The sequence below is a fragment of the Sminthopsis crassicaudata genome, chromosome 1, assembly GCF_048593235.1.
Source record: "Sminthopsis crassicaudata isolate SCR6 chromosome 1, ASM4859323v1, whole genome shotgun sequence".
NCBI lineage: Eukaryota > Metazoa > Chordata > Mammalia > Dasyuromorphia > Dasyuridae > Sminthopsis > Sminthopsis crassicaudata.
Window position 1 is genome coordinate 35,047,656 of NC_133617.1, and position 15,046 is coordinate 35,062,701.

At 50.0% G+C, this 15,046-nt stretch overlaps 1 protein-coding gene across 3 annotated transcripts in view; it reads left to right on the forward strand.

Moving 5' to 3' along the window:
* The first annotated feature begins 5,933 nt into the window (after nt 1–5,933).
* The window catches only part of RFLNA (refilin A), a 30,352-nt gene continuing 21,239 nt past the window's right edge, over nt 5,934–15,046 (forward strand). Inside the window, exons 1-2 of one of the 3 annotated variants that reach the window (XM_074299330.1) lie at nt 5,934–6,032; nt 7,316–7,732. In XM_074299330.1, the coding sequence (XP_074155431.1) occupies nt 7,514–7,732 (219 nt within the window). In that variant the 5' untranslated portion in view covers nt 5,934–6,032; nt 7,316–7,513. Of the gene's footprint in view, nt 6,033–6,326; nt 6,974–7,315; nt 7,733–15,046 lie in introns of those variants that run through there. The other 2 variants (XM_074299338.1, XM_074299322.1) reach the window with 2 other exon arrangements.

The following is a 15,046-nucleotide window of genomic DNA, read 5'->3' on the forward strand; positions in this document are numbered from 1 at the left end:
TGCTATTACTCAGCAACTGCTCCTCCTGTGAGGAATACTGTATCCAAATGTATCAGCCACTCTGGATCCTGCTTGCTGTTATTTACCAATCCCAAGAAACATTCTCCTTTTCCCCAAAAAATGTTCAGCTTTTAACTGATAGACTTTCTTTCTCCACCAGTTATTGCATCCTTCCTCTCTGCCTTAATAATCCCTGATTATTCCATCTTTCCCCACACCACATTTCTCTCAAACTGAGTCTTCACCCTCCCTTGGACTTCCAATCTCTTTTTCCCCCATCTCTTAGCACTTCCCTAGATCATCACCCTTGTTCTAGCTTCATTTTCCTTTCTTTCCCATCTCAACCTTCAAATTGAACTCTGTGCTCTCTCCTACTTGTGAACTCCCAGGCCTCTTGTCCTCTTGCTTCTCACACTTTGCTAAACCCAAAGCCTAGAATACTCCCACCATCTACTTCTTCTATTTTTACTTTCCTGTTTCTGAGCAGAACAGGAGAAAATCAAAGTTGTCTCAGTGGACTAAAAAAGTGGCCTGTCTTGGGGAGGGGCAGGGGAAAGAGAGGGAGAAAAATGTAGAACACAAAGTTTTGCAAAGGTTAATGTTGAAAACTATCTTTGGAAAAATAAAACACTATTAAGAAAGATATCCCAAAAAAGTGTTATTCAAACTCAAATGGACCCTCACTCAAGCAAAGCAATCCTTATTGAATTGTTCTACCGCTCAGCACCGGGTCTGTTCTAAACCTTCTTTTCTCTTCTCAAACATCTGCTAGCACCATCATCCCCCATCCTCTTAACTGAAGACATTACCTCATAGTCTATCAAGAAAATCCAGGCTATTTCTCATCTCACAATTCCTTGATAAAGAGAGAGAGAGAGAGAGAGAGAGAGAGAGAGAGAGAGAGAGAGAGAGAGACAGAAAGACAGAGAGACGGAGAGAGAGACAGACAGACAGAGAGACAGAGAGAGAGAGACAGAGACAGAGACAGAGATGGAGAGAGACAGAGAGACAGAGAGACAGAGAGAGAGTATACACCATGTCTCCCTTTATCATAGCCTCTAAAAAAGTTGTGGTTCTTTTCCTAGTCAAGTTCAATCCCTCTACATCTACCCTTGATTCCATCACTTCTACCTTCTTCAGAGGATGGTGCTCTTTATCATATACCCTCTCTTCTAATCTTCAGTCTCATTTTATCTACTAGGTGATACAGATTGCTTGATCTAAAATCAAGAATAACTTAGTTCAAATCCAGCCTCAGATACTTATTATTAGATACTGAGCACCTTAATTGTTATATGCTTCAGTTTCCTCATAAATAAAAAGGGGAAAATAATAGCAACCCCCTCACAGAGTTAGCACAATGCCTGATACATAGTAGATGCTTAATAAATGCTTGGGATTTTGTATGATGATTGCCTAAATAATCAGGGAAGGGGGTGATGGACAATTTTTGCTCATTTCTGTTCTGTCACCTTATATGTCAGCATGATAATAGTATTATTTTTAGTAATAGCTTATATTTCCAAGACAACTTGTGGCTTAAAAAGCATCTTATCTCCTTTCCCTCATTTGATTCTCACAACTACCTTATGAGATAGATCTGAAACTTAATACTATCACCATTTCACAGATGAAAAAACTGAGGCTGGTAGGGAAAGGGTAAGGAGGGATAAAAACAGCCTGTTTATAATCTCCCAGTATGCTTCAAAGATTTTGGTCCCTAGAGTTCAAACATACCTGACTCATCATCATTGACTGAAAAGTCCCCAAACCATTTATCTAGGTTGCTTGAGCTAGCACCGGGTAATTTATGGTAATTTGGCCTTTTCCTGCTGCCCTTGACATTTACAGGGAAGCTGGCACCCTCTGCGAGAAATGAGAGCTCTCACAGCGTCTGTTTTTCAAATCAAGGTCAGCGAGGGGTCCCCTCCCTGATGTATTGCCAGGGTCCTTTGTGTGGGCCGTTCCCTGCCCATCTGACATTTGTTACTTGCTGACACTTTTCCTTGCTCCCGGGCACACACAGATTGTGTGAATCAATCTTGGTGTTCACTCGTGGATATGTGTGGGCACCGAGGGCCAGCTCTCCCATCTCTCCAACTCCAGGAGGAGAGTAACCCTCACCCCAGACAGAGCTTTCTGAATGCTCAAGGAGAGGAGTGGCCCCCACCCCAGATAGCTACCTGAAGGTTCATCCCACTGCTGCGGTAAAGAAAGTCATTAATTCACATCAAGAATTTGTCTCTAGGACAGCCAGGCAACTGGATTAATTGAGACAGGCTGAGTTTTCTATCCAGACTCTGAGGGAAGTTAGTCTCTGACAGTCACAGGAAGCAAATAAAAGGTTGACAGAGTCTGGTGGTGGAAAGCACCAAGTTCGAATCCTGGCCATACCACGTAGTGCCTGTGTGATCTTGGGCAGGTGATTAACTCTCTAGGAACCAGTTTCTTGTGTAATATAAAAGAAGTTAGACCTGACGGTCTTAGAGGACCCTTCCAGCTCCAAATTTCCAAATTTTAGAAGAATTTGAATTGTGGCTCTGCCACGTCCATCTATCAAGCCAATAGTCTCACAACATGGTCTGGCCCATGCCAGTGTAAGAAGAGGCTACAATGGCTTCCTCTTAGTTTTAGGATCAAAGACAAAATCTTTTGATATTTGTTCAGGCTTTTTGTAATTGGTTCCAACTCTTTGTCACCCCATTTGGGGTTTTCTTGGTAGAGATGCTTAAGTAGTCAGTCATTTCCTTATCCAGCTCATTTTACAGCTGGGGAAACTGAGGCAAACAGGGTAAAGTGATTGGGCCGGAGTTGGAAGGTATATACACATACATATAGCCTTTCTCTACTGTGTGTATGTATGTAGGTAAATATATAGTCTCTCTTGATATATATCAATGTATATAGTATATATAGTCTATGGAACCTAGACTACATATAGTATATGTGTGTATTACATATCTATATATGTGTGTGTGTGTGTACACATATATTCTATAGAACTAGACTGTATATATATAATATACATACATATAGTCTTTCTACTCTCTATATATGTACATACATATGTGTGTGTATACATGTATAGTTTCTCTTGATATATATCAATGTATATAGTATATATAGTTTATGGAACCTAGACTACATAATTTATGTGTGTATGTGTGTGTATATATATATACACACACATATATATTCTATAGAACTAGACTATTTATATAATATACATATACACACACATATAGTCTTTCTCTCTGCTCTCTATATGTGTACATATGTGTGTGTGTGTGTATGTGTGTGTATAGTCTCTCTTGATATATACCAATGTATACTTTATGGAACCAGAGGCCAGCTGATCCAACTCTGACAATAATAATAACAATTATTATTATTATTTACGGAGTGCTAAGTGCTTTACAATGTAAATCTCATTTGCTCATTACCAGGACCCTGGTGGTAGGTGCTATTATTATTCTCCAGTTACAGATGAGAAAATTGAGGCCCCCAGGAGTTAGTTAAGTGGTTTATGCCCAGGGTTAAAGAGTTAGTAAGTACCAGAACCAGGATTTGAATTCAGATCTCCCTGATTCTAGGTCTAGTGCCCCATTAACAGCCTTTCCTTTACAACGTCCCTGATAAGGGAATCCTCTGCTACCTCCCTGGGCAGCCCAGTTTTCTTTGGGATCTCTCTGATTGTTAGGGAAATTTCCTTTACATTCAACATCGGTTTGCCTCCCTGCGATTTTCCTGGTTCTGCCCCCTAGGGCCAAACACACCAAAACTAATCCCTTTTTCACGAGGACCCTTCAAATACGCTCTATCTACTGGGAGTTTTTTCTTCTCACCTCCAGTTTCTTGGCTATTTCCTCATCCCTCCTGAGTGTGAGAGCCTCAGACGCATAGTGGCTTTCTAGCTTGTCAATGACCTTTTTAGACTTGATGGTGATCTCAACTGGACAGGAAACATCCAGAGAAGGGACACCCTCCACCAGTGCAGATTAGCTCCACTCTCCGGCTCAGAATCAGAGAGGTCGCGTTGGGCACCGACAGGATAAGGAATCTGCCCAGTCGCACAGCCAGCAGCTGTCAAGAAAGGAGCTTGTGAATGGTCTTTCTATGCTGTGGCGCCCAGAACCATAAAGGAGTGAAGGCTTATGGTTCCTGCCTTTCATTCCCCACCTCAGACCCGGCCTCTGGGAAGTAGAAAATGAGGTATTCTGTAACCCAGAGGAACTGTCCCTGATTTGGAGTCACCTCATTTTTCAACCTCCTTTCTTCAAAGTGAATTGCTCCCCCTTGCCTCCTCCCCACTCACCCCCAATATTTAGCCCACCCGTTGCTCTCTTCCTGCTCTTTTTTTTAGCCATTAACATCCCGCTGTTTCCTGCTTTCCTACCAGGCTGGATCCATGAGGTGTTTCTAGGTGGGTGGGGGCAGGAGATCTGAAAGCTCCCCCCCCTGGTTCAAACAGAGTGCAGACTTGGGGAGTTCACAGAGTTTCAAAGAGGGCCAGATCTTTGGTCTGACTGCTCTTAGGTCTCCTGGGAAGGAGAGGGGACTCCCCTTCTCTGAGCCTGCAGACATAAGCAGGTATTTACCGTGAGGAAGATGACATGGAGTGCCAAGATAATTAGATGCACGATTGAGAAGTAACTCGGTTCTCTGCTGCAAAATATTCAAGGTTTGCAGAGCATCTTGCGGGAGGCACCCTTGGGAGTTCCAGAGTGGGGCAAGGGGTCAAGAATGATTGATTTGGAAGCAGGGGCTCTGGGTTCAGATTTAGAAGCTGCAACATTTTTGTTTGTGTAAGTCATTTCTCTTTTCTGTGACTCAGTTTCCCTGTCTGTAGCTGGCAGCTACAGTGGATAGAGTGTTAGGTCTGGAATCACTGGGACCTGAGTTCAAATATCGCTTCAAGACACCCCCTAGCCATGCAAGACTTCTGGCGGGGGGGGAAACTTTCTCTTGAGTTTGTTGTGAAAATAAACTGGGAAAATATTTGTAAGGCCCCTGGCACATAGTGAACACTTTATTGATGCTTGTTCCCTTTATAAATGTTTAAAATGGTTCCAATCTTTGATCCTAAGGTAGCACAACCAAGTGCTTTCTCCCCATTTCACAGATGCCTCATCTGTAAAAACTGAGGCAAAGTGATATGCTCATAGTTAGGAAGTTGTTTTCCAAGACTTAAAGGCAGAAGACACCTTAAAAGTCTTCGTTCTCTCATTTGTACAGACGTGGAAGTTGAGGCCCAGTGACTTGCCCAGGGGCAGCTCGATGGCCCAGGGGATAGAACACTGGTCCTGAAGTCAGGAGGATCTGAGTTCAAAAAAAATCAGGCCTCAGACACCTGCTCTGTGTGACCCTGGGCAAGTCATTTAACCCTAATTGTCTCAAAAAAAATCCGGTCTTCCTGGATCCTTAGAATGCGGGTCTTCATTACCATAAATATGTAGTTATGTAAGTTACATGGTCCGATATGAACAATCTCTCTATATGAACACTCCCTCCCTTGGCAGAGTAAGCTTAAGGTCTTCCGTTGTATTTTTGTCTGGGTATCCCGACATGCAGTAGGTGCCTAATAAATGCTTGTTGCTTTGCATCCGCTAAGTCCAGTAGGCCTTCTCTCTTTCTCCCAAAGGAGAAGCTCATCAGTGTTAGGTGGGCTCGGATGCCTGCCCAGAAGTTTGCGTGTGCCCTGTGGGGCGTTCTTTCCCCGCTTTTTGGGGGGCAGGGGCTGGGAGGCCCGGATGCTACACCCGCTCCTTAACTGTGGCTGGAAAGATAGGTTCCCGTATCCCCGGGTCCCAGGGCTTGGGGGATGGGAGTTTTGCGACCCTGCCTGGGACGGTTGTGAAAGTGGGAGTGAGCGCGCGCCGGGAGGGAGGAGGAGAAAGGAAGAGGAGGAGGGCGCTAGAAAAGGGGAAGAAGGCCGGAGGGAAGGTGCAGACCGGGGGCCCGGCGGCAGCCAGCCAGCCCGGTCTCTGTCTCGCTGGGGCAGCGGCGGAGGCGGAGGCGGAGGCGGAGGCACAGTGAGGCTCTACAGGTTGGGGTGGGAGGCTGGAGGCGGGGAGGGGCCGAGCCAAGCCAGCCGAGAGGGGCCGGCCCGGGCTGGGCCAGCCTTGGAGCTCTCGGAGGCAGTCACAGCTGGAGCGCGGCCAGCCGAGGCTGAGGCAGAGGCAGAGGCAGAGGCAGGGGCAGGGGCAGGGGCAGAGGTAGAAAAAGAGGCAGAAGCAGAGGCAGGGGCAGGGGCAGGGGCAGGGACAGGACTAAGAACTGAGGCAGAGGCAGAGGCAGGGGCAGGGGCAGAGGTAGAGAAAGAGGCAGAGGCAGAGGCAGGGGCAGGGGCAGAGGCAGGGGCAGGGACAGGACTAAGAACTGAGGCAGAGGCAGGGGCAGGGGCAGAGGAAGAGAAAGAGGCAGAGGCAAGGACAGGGGCAGAGGTAGAAAAAGAGGCAGGGGCAGGGGCAGGGGCAGGACTAAGAACTGAGGCAGAGGAGGGGCAGGGGCAGAGGTAGAGAAAGAGGCAGAGGCAAGGACAGGGATAAATGCAGAGGCAGAGGCAGGGGCAGAAGTAGAGGCAGGGAGAGGCAGGGACAGGACTTAGAATTGGGGCAGGGGTAAGTGCAGAGGCCGGGGCAGGGGTAAGGGCTGGGGCAGAGGCAGAGGCAGAAGCAGGCGTAGGAACGGAGGCAGGGGAGAGGCAGGGGCAGAAGCAAGGGCAGGGGTAAGTGCAGAGGCAGAGACAGGGGCAGAGGCAGGGGAGAGGCAGGGGCAGCAGCTGCCCAGGCAGAGATAAACAAGCGCGGGAGGAGCGGGAGCCCGAGCCGGGTCAGGGCGCAGCGCGCCGCCTCTGAGCGCTCCCCGCCGGCGGATCCCGGGCACTCAGTTCCGGGCCGGAGCCCCGACCTCGCCGCCTCCCGCCCCGCGCCGGCCAGTCCGCTCGCCTCTCCTCCCGAGCTCCGGTGCGCACGTATGGGCTTTCCCCCTCCGGGTGGGGCAGCTGGGGCCCGGGGAGGGCGGTCACAGATCCCACCGGGCTGGGCCCGGGAGCCGAGGGAGCGGGCGGGAGGGGCCCCTCAGACGCAGACAGCGCGGCGGCCGCACTTGGCTGGAGCGCGGCGCTGCTGGCACGGGCGCAGGCCGTGCGTCCATCCCGGCTCAGTGCCCCTGCCCCGACTGGGCCGGCCGGCGGTCCGCGCCTCGCTGCGTCCTCGGGCCTTAGCCCGCCCCCGGCCTGAGCCTACCCCGGCCCCCCTCCCCTCTCCGGCGCCCCCCAGTCCCTGACGCGCCCCCCTCTCCGCTCTCCCCACAGGCTCCCAAGTCCCGGGCGCGCAGCCCCAGCCCCCGGCGGGCAGGCCGGCCGGCGCCTCCCCTCCTCCTTGTCAGGCCCGGGCTCTGGCTCCCGCAGCCCGAGGAAGAAGTGGAGCAGGACGCAGCGAAGAGGGGGCCCCGCTCCCCGCGCCTCGGGCCCACGCCCCCCGCCGCCTCCGTGGTGCCCCTGCCCCCAGCCATGGTGGGCCACCTGCACTTCCAGGGCATGGAGGACAGCCTCAAAGAGAAGAGTAGGGAGGGCTTGTTGGACAGTCCCGACTCCGGGCTGCCCCCCAGCCCCAGCCGCCCTTCTACTCCCTGCCCCCCCGGGATCATGGACAGCAGAGCTGCAGGCAGCGGCGCCTCCGCCGAGTCCTCGGGAACCGGGCTCCACGGGGACCCCCAGGAGGCCGCAGTGGTAAGCCCGCCCCCCTCCCTCTCCATCACCACTCTCCCTGGGGCCGGAGCACCTTCCCCCCCTTTATTTGTTCAGCGATTTGGCGGGTGTCTGCTCTGACTGAGTGTTTGCCCCTAAGCCGCATGTGGAAATAGCTGTGGGCTTCATACTCTCAGGGAAGCTGGTGCAAATGATACCCAGGACATCCATCAGCTCAGGTTTGGGGGGGAGGGAGAGGTTTTCAGGAGATTCACTCCTTCATGCAGCTGGTTCAGAGCCCCAAAGTTAACCTATCCAGAGTGTTTGCCAAAGCCCCCCTCGCTTCAGGCCTTTCTGGGAGTAAGGTAACCGGGAGGCAGCTCGGCTGGGCACCTGATGGTACAATCTGGTCCCAGCATGCCCTGCTCTACCAGGTGATGTCTACATAGCCTTTTGTGACTGAAGACAGTTGAAGGAAGTCTGAGTTGAGGGATGCTTTTTGGGGGAAAAGGAGCTGAAATGGATTGGCTAGCTTATTAACTGAGCCTCCGATCTGGCAGGGTGAGAGGGAGTCCAACCCAGAACTTGTGGGTGACTCTGGATTTCAATGTATTCACTTCATATCTACTCTGTGCCGTGAACGTCATCTGAGCCAGTATGGAAAATATCTACAAACCCCCTGTGGGAGCTTAAAGGGGGGGTCCTAAAGTGATTGGAGGTGTGAAGGACAGACAGAGCTTGGATTGGTTCAGGTCAGAAAGCTGCTCTTCAACACTGGGCGCCACTTAACGTTGCCATTGGGGAGTTCTGCCTCCTATAGAAACTCAGGTCCGATTGGGTGGTGAACTGTGGCAGAAAATATGTCCAGAGCTAAACCTGGACAAGTGAGTGAGCTGAGGAGACAAAAGCTGAGTTAAGAAGCCCAAGCAAAAGCAACGGAGCTAGGACAATGAAGTTGTTTTGGTAGATAGAACTTTTGCTGATTCCTCTTGGTCTTCTGTCTTTCCTACAGTATCTTTAACATTGTGATCTTGATTTAACTGGTTTGTCTCTGTCACTCAGCTTCCCCTCCACTCTTCCCCATCTCTTCTCTTCTTCCCTTCACTCCTTCCCTCCCCTTTTTATTTGCTCCTACCCCTCCCCTCTCTAGAGCCTTTCCCCTCTCTTTCACTCCCCTACCCAACTCCTCTCCCTTTTCCCCTTCATTTTCCTCTTCTATCCTCTCCTTTTCCTTTTCTCCCTTTCTCCCCTTTTCTCTCCTCCCCCTCCCCCATGCACATCTTTCAGGCAGCAGGGAATGCTCACCTGACCCTTTACAGGTATTTTCTGCTGTGCATTAATTATCTTTTAGCCCAGGTGAAACCCCTCCTTTCAGCATTAAGCAGTGGTGCACCCAGAGCAAAGCCCAGTGGAGCAGAAGGCTCACTGGAGCCCCTCCTGAAGCCTTGCAATGAATTTGTACCTCCATTCTATGTCTTCCCTCACCCCCTTTTTGGTGGGGGTGGGTGCCCGAAGCTGTTTTCATTGAAAGTGATCTCCTTCACGCCTAATATGCCAGATTTCCTGCTGGAGAAGTAGTGTCTGGGTCTCAAAGACATTTGGAGAGTATGTGAGTGTCTGAGGCCCGTATGGGGGAGTGAGACAGGGGATTGAGGACCACTTCCCACCCTGCACCCCCTAAGATGCTGGATGAACGTGGCTGATTTCTTGGGGTCTCTGCCTCCTCCACATTCCCGCTGTCTCCATTTCTCTCAGCCCAGGGAAGGCAGAACAAATAGACCCATTTTGTCTTGTGGCTTGTCTTAGGTTAAGGTTGGCCCCACGGCCCCAGCCGCCTCTTGGAGTGCTCTGCCAGCTAGGAGCCCCTCCTGGAATAAAAAGAGGCCCAAACTCCACCAGCTCTGGCATTTCCAACCTTCCCAGGCCTTTTCTCGGTCTGTGGAGTAATGTTACCTCTGTATGTCCCTGTGCCTAGCCGAGTGCAGGGGGCAAAAAGAAACAAGAAAAAACAAAAATTCTGAGTATGGATTAAGAGACCAAAATGATTGGAGGCGCACCTCTCCTGCATTTACCTGTCTGAGTCTCGCTCTTGGCTCTTCAAAGGGAGAACTTGGACTAGAAGGCCAGTAAGAACCCACGATCTAAGTCATTTCACCTCTCAGGCCTCAGTTTCCCCATTTGTAAAATAAGGCCTTTAAGTGACTCTAGGTCTCCTCCGGAGACATTTAGAATTCTCTGTAATTGTATCGGTTCACACGTGCTTGACAGTAGCGTTCCCCAGGCCCTTGGACCAAGTAAACTCAGATGGCGTGTTGTGTTTCAAGTAAATTTTTGGTCTTTGCCAGTACCACATTCTGCACATAGTAAGCACTTACAGTCCAATTCATTGAGCATTTATTAAACACCTACTAGATGCTAGGCTTTATCCTGGGAATGGAAGGGGAGGAATCTATGGACTCAGGGAGTTTGCTTTCTACCCTGAGCTATCAGGAAGAGGGAACCTACAGGACACATAAACTCCAGATAGGATCTGGGATAGTTCAAAATAATAAATGCAGGAAAAGGCAGGAGCAGCTGAGGTGAGCAAGTCTATTTAAATAAACAGCTCCTGCCCTCAAGGGGCTGACCTTCGACTAAAAATTACAACTAGAGATTCATGCTGAGCTTTCTGAAGTTTATATATGTCGGCCTGCTTTATCCTCACAACTGGTGAGGTTTGTAAATGCTATAGGATGGATTTTACAGCTGAGGAAACTGAGGCTGAGAAAAGCCCTTCATCACACAGCCAGTCAGTGTCAGAAGGCATAATTTGAACCCAGGTTTTCTGGACTTCCAGCTACCTCCCTGACCTGAAAGATGGCCAGGAAGGTAGGTGTGAGGCACTAGAATCATCCCGGATTGTGGCGACCAGGTGTGCCCCAGCCCAAGTGGGGGCCGGATGCTGCTCCCTCATTTTGGGTCTATCCTTTGGGCCGGGACCAGTGGGCGGCTCCCAAGAGCCTCTGTGTCCCCCTTCTGCTCATCAAGCGTTCGAGCCTCCATGTGTCGTGGTAGCTCGGCCCTATAAAAAGGCCCAGCCTCCCTCTAATAAGCACGCCTGAGCCTCTAAGACAATGCTCCATTGATTCTAGGCCATCTAGTCAAATGTCTGGGCTACAGCGTCAGCATCCAAGAAAATATGAAAGGCATGGTGGGGCCAGGCCCATAAATAAATGAAACCCCATTTACACTGGGTTTTTTTTTTTCTTGCACTTGCTTTGGAGCGGCTTGGAATGTTCGGCTCCCCTCCCAAACCAAACATGCCTTCCGGAGTCCCTCTGGGCATTGGGGAGCAGGCGAGCCGGGAACGGGCCTTCTTTCCCGGCTTTTAATGTAACTGTATTACTGTGTGTGGGTCTGTAACTGCCTTATTTTTTTCAAAGGGTGAACAAAACCCCAAAACAGGAGGCATTTTTGTGAAGTAAATTGAAAGTTCGGTCAAATAGCGTCGGAAATCTTGGACGCTCCGTCGGCCCAGGGAGGAGAAGTTGCCAGGGCTGGAACTGGGGCTCTGGGTAGGAAACCAAGCTCTTTGCTAGGATGGGAGCAGAGAGAGGCAAGTCAGAGGGGGCTCCCCGTCCGAGGAGAAAGGGCTGGCTCTGCCATCAGAGGCCTCGGGCTCAGATCCTATGTCCGAAGGCAAGAGCCGGCCTTGTCCAAAGGAAGAGCTTGCCCAGGATAGCCGCTCGGGCCCCTTCCAGGCTGGAGGTATGTTCTTGAGAGCTCGGGTTTTCCATCTGTGACAAGCTGAGCCAGGTGACCCCTGGGGGCCTTTCAGCCCCACAGATGTTCAGACCCCCTCTGGTCTCCCCTACCCTTTATTTCCCAAAGGGGCCCAGAATGGCGTGTGACTTGTCCAACATTCCACAGCCACTTAGCAGCAGAATTAGGGCTAAAGCTTGGGTCATTTCACCAGGCCCCGCAGGACACCTTGCTTCTCCCCATGACGGTCGCAGAAAGTATCTGTGGGTGGACGTTGGTGGAGAGTTAATTTTTTCATCTGTGTGTCCTGAAGAGAGCTTATCCAGAGGCTGCCTGGGGGGGGGGGAGGGCGGGGAAGGGGGCAGCAGGCCATTTTTTCTTGGGACTCGTAGGTGGGACTTGTTGGTCAAAAAAGGGCCCTTCCAGCTCTCAGAGTAGGGGATTGTGGGAAGTAAAGGAAAAATTCTGTGTGTGAGCACTCTCACGTGAGGTACCATCAGCCTCAGTTCCATGGCAGGGCCTAGTCTGCACCATCCATTCCCATGCACTGGGGCGCTCTTCTCCATGTCCTGCTCTGCTCCTCCCCTTCCCCTCGCCCTGCTGCCCGGTAGCTGAGTGAGGGTCCCCACACTGTCCACCCCTGTTCCAGCAGCAGGAAGAGCACTGTGCTATTGACAGAAGACTGCCCTCCTCGGGGGTGTCAATGACTGAACAAGGGCAGCGGGGTAGGCCGTGCCCTGGACATCGAACCCCCCGGTGGAGATTTTGGCTGTCCCTTCTTGGAAGGATGATTGGAGGCAGGTCACCTCACCCCTCATGGAGTCTCAGCAGAGCTTGACAGCCAGTGAGGGGGAATCCGCTCCGGCCCATTTCCCTCAGGGCGACCTTTCCTGCCGGGGAGCTGAAACCCTGGGACCCTTATTCATCTCTAAAGTAAGTGAGTTAAGAGCTTGATTTGGCAAGTTCCTTCCCCTTCTGAATCGTCCTCTTAGGAATCAGAGTTGGATCCCACTGTCCTAAGTAGGAGAGACTCTGTGTGTGTCCACGTATCTGTGTGCTCATATTTGTATGTATACATGTGGGATACGTATATGCACGCAATATGTGCTTGATGCAGCTGTGTGTATACACACAGATTGGGAAATAAGTAGAGAGAGCACCAGAATTGGGGGGGGGGGGTCAGGAAAGACTTCTCCCGGAAGATGGGATGGCAGTTGGGCCTTGAAGGAAACTGAGGATGTGAGCAGTAGGCATGAGGAGGGCAAGTGTTCCAGGGAGGTGGTGGGAGGCCACAGAGAAGGCTCAGGGCTCAGACATGGCCTGTCTGCCATTGGGGGACAGTGCGGGGAGAGGCGTAAAGAGAACGGACAGGCAGCTCTCGAAATCTCTCCATTTTGAGAGAAGACGCCGACCTTCACGGATACAGGAGGATTTCCACGGCCATGAGTTCCCTAGGAAACCACAGGCCCAGCCCAATCCCTATTCCAGCCACGATGGCAGTTGGGGTGACAATAAATGGGCCCTGGACAACGGGGGGTTAATTTTTGGTCATAATCTCCTAGAGATAGATATAAGCTGGCTGGCACGGTGGATAGAGTGCTGGCCAACTCAGGAAGACCCAAGTTCAAGTCACATACTTCCCAGCTGTGCGTACCTGAAAAATCACTTAACCTCTGCTCAGTTTCTTCTTTTTTAAACTGGGGGTAACAATAGCAACTTCCTCTCAGCATTGTTAGGATCAAATGAGATTATATTTCTAAATCTCAAAGTCCTATGCAAATATTAGCCATTTATCAGGATTGCCTTGCCAAAAAAAAAAAAAAAAAAAAAAAAGAAGAAGTTGGCCGGCCGATGGAGAGTTGAGGAGATCTGTCCAAGGTCCCACAAGAAGTGTACGGCAGAGGTGGGGATTTGGGTTTTCTTGAGCTCTCTGCTCTGGCACATGGCACAAAGGATAGATGGAAGTGTGTAAAGGCCCAGCTTCTTAAACTGGGATCTCGTAACTGAGTGTAGGGGTCATAAAATTATGGTTTATTATCAGGAAAAGTTTGATTTGTGCACCTATTTTATACGTATATCCAGGGTTGTGTAAAAATTTGTCCGGTGAAAGAAGCCCTGCTATAAAAGACGCTTCTGTGGGACTTGGGGGATTGAATTAGCTCGCCTCTGAGGTCTCTTTCAGCTCCAGATCAATGATGTTCTGATAAGTCTGTTTATGCATAATTTATCAGGCAATGAAGTCTGGGTAGTTATCAGCCCTCTGCCACTGGCATCAGACAGTACAGTCTTTATGGGCTCCTGGGAACTAGTGGGGGTGGGGACAGGAGGAGACTGGGCCTCTTATATGTTTCTTCCTGGTGGTTTTGAGTAGAACAGGGCCCCAGTATTTCACCTGGCTTCCTGCTCATGGGATGGTGTCTGTATACTGTCTACAGCCCTCGCTGGAGACCAGGGAGGCCCAGTGGACTAGTGGTTTCTTAACAAAATCTCTGCCAATTCCAGGCCTGTCTCACATCATTTTGCCAAGGTTGATGTTTAGAAATAACATTATTAGCATATCGGAAAAAAAACCACCTTAAAACTCACCAGTCACCTTGCTCTGCTGAGCCCATCCCTGGCATATTGTTTCCTGTGCAGTTTAATTTCTTTAATTTTTTGAATTCTGTTTATTTTTTGCAAGGCAATTAGGGTTAAGTGACTTGTCCAGGGTCACACACCTAGTAGGTTAAGTTTCTGATCTGGATTTGAACTCGGGTCTTCCTGGCTTCAGGGCTAGTGCTCTATCCACTGCGTCATCTAGCTGTCCCAATTTAATTCATTTCAACAGAAATCTTATAGCGCCGATCTCACAGGATTGTGGGAAGAGCAAAGGGTAAAGCACTTTGCCCAACTCCAAATGTTATAGGAATATCATCATCATCATCATCTGGTTCTGGTGATGCTGTCCGTGCCTAGTGTTTTCCTAGTGTTGGAGGTTTTGTGGACCAAGGTCACACCACAAAGCAGGTCAGCTTAGAACGAGCTTTCCTCTCCCTCCTCGTCCGACCCGCTCCAGATCTCTTATTGGAAGGTCGGCTCGATGCATTCTCACATCTCACACTGAAGCATTTCCCAGAGTAAAAGGCATTCAGAGACAGAAGCACTGCTTGCATTCCTCTGGTAGGCTCTCTTTTCCTGCCTCCCTCCATAGATAAACTGTCCCAAGATGAGGATGGTAAGAGTACTTTTTTTTTTGGATAAGGAAATTAGGATAAAATAACTTGCCCAGGGTCACTCAGCTACTGTTAAGTGTCTAAGGTCAAATTTGAATTCGGGTCCTCCTGACTCTAGTGCTGCATCCACTATGGCTGCCACCTAAGTAAATGTCCACTGTGAAAGATCCTCAGTGATTCTTTTAACCCCTCCCAAAGTTGTGGAGAGTGTGATCAAATGGATATGGATACTACCTGGCTTCAGCTTTTGCACCTTGGGGTTTTCTTGGATATTGGAGTGATTGGGCATTTCCTTTTCCTGCTCATTTTACAGATGAGGAAACTGAGGCAAACAGGATTAATTGACTTCCACACAGCTAGGAATTATCTGAAGCCAGATGTGAACTTGATCCGAGGTCTAGTG